Source organism: Miscanthus floridulus, chromosome 14 (genome assembly GCF_019320115.1).
Source record: "Miscanthus floridulus cultivar M001 chromosome 14, ASM1932011v1, whole genome shotgun sequence".
NCBI lineage: Eukaryota > Viridiplantae > Streptophyta > Magnoliopsida > Poales > Poaceae > Miscanthus > Miscanthus floridulus.
The window spans coordinates 9850111-9854338 of NC_089593.1; the positions used below are offsets into that span (position 1 = coordinate 9850111).

A 4228-nucleotide genomic window follows, 5' to 3' on the forward strand; every position below is an offset into this window, starting at 1 on the left:
AATCAAGCAACTGAAGGAACCTTCCACAAGAACACAAGTTGAAACTGTGAAAGAATGTTGAACATGGTGACCCAGACATGCAGTTGGTTCCCAAAGCTACTGCCGTTTAGCATGCAGAAACAGCATCGCGAACCAAAGAGATGATCTGAAGGATTAAGGAAACTACACAGTTTTGCATGCTAAGGATACAAGACAGTCCATCAACTGCAGCCATCAGAAGATAGACTGTACCAGGAAAAGAAAGGGACCATATGAATCTACAATGGAATGCTTCTGGATGCTAAAAAAATTTCTTCGAGTACTAGTTAGCTCTCTCTGTTTTTAGACAGCCTCCTACTATATAGGACTTATAAACACCGTAATGCATTTGGATTTAGCAACAGGGCATGAAGTCCGAACTTAAAATGTTGCTCAGCAATGGCAGAAAGTCACTGCTCTGGTTTCTGCAGCTCCTGAAATTTCTTCAGAAGTTGTGCTGCAAGTACAGGTTCTCTTGTGGTGAAGCCGGAGCGATTTCTTCCTCCAGTGACCGCAGTCCATCACCTATGCTGCTCCCGACATTCCTACCATCTGTGGTCCTTCGGCCAACGATGTCAGCTTCAGATGCAGATGATTTCCTCCTCTGTGATGAGGTCACGCTAGGAAATGTTATCCAGGAAGGTGCCCTGTACTCGATCCGCTGGTCCTCCCCGTCAGCAAGCTCGTTCTCTGAGCAAGAGTGGTTAGAGGACATCTGTGATACCTTGTGCATGCGGCTGCTTCCAAGAACAACCTCAGTCGGCAGAATTGGCTGCTCAATGCAGGGACTGCCCATCAGCAGTGCAAGGGCATGCTCTAGAGCTGTTGTCACCCTATCCATGGAAGGACGATCTCTCCCCCGCATTCTGACACACTTACATGCCACAGAAGCAATCTTCTTGAGGGCCTCAAGGTCTGAGGGAGGTGATAAGGCTGGATCAAGGATGGCGAAAATGTCCCCTGCTTTGATCAGTGGTACTGCCCATTCCACAATGTTCCCTTCCTCGAACTGCATGTCAATCGCTTTCCTGCCACTCAGTATCTCCAGGAGAACAACCCCGAAGCTGTAGACATCAGATTTTGTAGTCAAGTAGTGGAGACGGTAGTACTCAGGATCAAGGTAGCCAAGAGTCCCTGCTGGCAGCTCGGACAGTGGGGTACCGCTATCTGCAGGACCCAATATAGATAGACCAAAGTCAGCAACACGCGCATTGTGATCCTCATCAATCAATATGTTTGAAGACTTGATGTCCCGGTGAATTACAGGAGGGCAAGCATAGCCATGCAAGTACTCAATTCCCCTAGCAGCCTGGACAGCAATGGTGACCCGCCTTGCCCAGTTCAGTCGCTTTTTCAAGTTTGGATCCTTGCCATGCAGATGCTGGTACAGGGATCCATGAGCCATGAACTCATAAACCAAGAGCCTCTCACTGCCATCCTCGCAGTAACCAAGCAGGTTCAGCAAATGTGCATGGTTGAGCCTGGATAGGAGGTCAAGTTCATTGTGAAACTCCTTTGAGCTCTTCTTCACATCTGATGCTTTTATTGCACGCTTCACAGCAACCACTGTCCCATCTCTCAGTATGCCCTTGAATACACATGAAAAGCTGCCTTTGCCAACTTGTGAATCCTCTGAGAAGCCACCGGTTGCCTGCTCTAACTCTTCATAGGAGAATTCTTGAGCTCTCCTGATCTTCAAATCCTCCACATCAGGCTGGATCCTCATGTTATCCTTCCGGAAAGAGTACGCTGTGCTCTTAGCCAGTCTCAGCTCCCTATTTGAACATTGGCAATGTCGAAGCTTGTGCCGGACATACAGGCAAGAGATTACTGACACGCTGAGTACCAAGATGACGGCAAACACAATCTCTGCTACAAAGATGCGCATCTGAAAAGCCATCAACTTGCGGCTCTTGGTCCGCTTCTGTGATAAGCAGAATGACAGGCAATCATCTGTGGCACACCTCGAGCAGTCAAACTGGCAAACACGGTCAGCTGTTGCATTGCAAGGGGATGACTCGTACGAGTCTTCTGGGCAACCTGTACTACAGGGCAAGCAGAGTCTAGAGTTTGCAGGCTTACACACCTTGATGCTGCCAACTTCACCATGGTTCACATACTCATAGTACCCATGGCTGCATGCAGTAGGAACACAAATCCCAGGAGGTACGGCCATCGGTAAAGCCAATGGCCCACTGTTGCCCCAGCACCTTGGCATCAGCGAAGTCTCAGCAGGCACTCCACAAGTAAAGTAGTCCCCAGCCACAAGCGCATACATCTTCAGCCCTTTCGGTGGTGATGTACTGTTATGAAGAGTGAAGCCCCAGCAAGCCACCTGGTGGTCAAGGCTCCTGATGCCACAAGCATGGAAGCGCCCACCGACCACAGCAACCATCGCATCCATCGGCACTATGTTCACATCACCATTGCCGATAGCATTGGACGGTGCCACCTGCTGCATTTCCAAGCTCCTGCCCCAGCAGAACACCTGTGCATTCTCCAACACCCCACAGACATGGTAACCACCTGCGCCGATAGACTGGAAGCGCACATCCCTCGGCGCCAGCCCAACGACACCACTCACCGTCTCGTCGCCCCAGCAGAACACCGTCCTGTTCCGAGCAAACAAGCCGCAATTGAACACGGAACCGGCTGAAACGGTTGACACGGCTTCATCAACGACATGCGTGGCGGTCATATTGTATCCCCAGCAGTCGATCAACGACGTAGCACTAGCAGCGCTCGAACCACGGCCCCCATCTTCAGCCGCTCGCAACGCGCAGAGGTGGTTGTCCCCTGCGCTGAGCTCAGAGTACCTCGCGCCCTCGACCATCGGCTGCGGCACCCCGCTCTTGACATAAGAGTTGCTCCCCCAGCAATACGGCTGCCTGGTGTCGAGCAGGAGGCCGCACACGAACCCGTCCCCCGCCGTGAGGCCTAGGAAAGGGATGTTGGGCGGGGCGCCATACAGGACGGAGGCATCCGCACCGAAGCAGGCGACGAGGTGGGAGCCGTCGGAGTTGAGGCCACAGAACACCGGACCGTCCTCCCCATAGGACACCGCGATGGACGACATGGAACCAAGGCCACAGGCCCAGCCAGGCAGCAAGGCCAGGAGGCACACGGCAAGAACTAGAGCCGGCACATGGTCCATGTCTTGAAACTTGGGGCGGCCACGGCCACGGGGGCTAATGCCGAGAAGATTCCTGCATGTTTTTTAGCTTTTCTTAGCACCAACAGGCATCAGATGCGTCGTATATATTATACTAAACTAAAAAAAAACTGTCTCCGAAGTCCGAACCAACAGGAATCAGGCGAGTCTTATTATAGGTAAAAAACAAGAGTCAAAAAGGGTGAACCTTTATGCTGACAGCATCCCAGTAAGCACGAAACGGGGGTTGGCGGGAGGGGGAGGCCAGTCAGTCAGTCACCCTCGCTGCGCAGCATTTTACCAGGGCCCCTGATCTGTTCATTTCCTCCCCAGCATTTGAACAGCAGCGCACCGATTTGCTGATCCCCTTCCTTTCTCTTTGGCACCTACAAGGGGTAATTTTTTAAAACAAAAAAGAAATAAACGAAGTTAGCAGGCGCAATACATGTGTACAGGGGGCGGATCCAGTAAAGGGACATGGGTGTGCACATGTACACCCAATAATTTTTGCAAAAACTTCGAAGTTAGGAAGCTTGTCAAATAGCTAAATAGCTTTAGGTTAGGGTTTCGGTGCTCAGCTTCGCACAGCATAAGGGAAGGGAAGAGAAGGGGTGGGAGTACCTGGTGGGTGCTCCTCGCCGGCGAAGAGACCAACGAGCACCTGGCTTAGGGCGGCGGCGGCATCTGAGAGCGAGAGGGGAGCGAGAGCGAGAGAGGGAGAGACAGAACGAGGAGGAAGAGGGATGAAGCGAGGAGGAAGAGGGATGAAGCGGACGGAAGGGGAATGGCGACGGCGCAAAAAAAAAAAAAAACGCACGGGCTTCATGTGGGCCGTTTTTTTTCCAGTTTCTTTGAAAAATTCTGTCTTTTTTATTTTTCTTTCTCTCCCTTTTATTTTTTATTCTTGTTGATTTCATATCTATTCTCTTCATTGGACACTATCAATGGCTAGTACAACATTTATTTTAAATAACAGAAATTTTATATCTATTCTCTTTATTGGACGCTATCAGTGGCTAGTAAATATATAGTACATTGTAAATAAGTAAATGGAACTTT

At 50.5% G+C, this 4228-nt stretch overlaps 1 protein-coding gene across 1 annotated transcript; it reads right to left on the reverse strand.

Moving 5' to 3' along the window:
- On the reverse strand, positions 1 to 3953 carry LOC136504113 (putative receptor protein kinase CRINKLY4). Its single transcript, XM_066498978.1, has 3 exons — positions 3791 to 3953; positions 3378 to 3555; positions 1 to 3224 (listed from the first exon to the last, which is right to left on the reverse strand). The coding sequence occupies exon 3, from the start codon at positions 3170 to 3172 to the stop codon at positions 464 to 466; it is 2709 nt and encodes a 902-aa protein (XP_066355075.1). The 5' UTR covers positions 3173 to 3224; positions 3378 to 3555; positions 3791 to 3953; the 3' UTR covers positions 1 to 463.
- Positions 3954 to 4228: the final 275 nt, after the last annotated feature.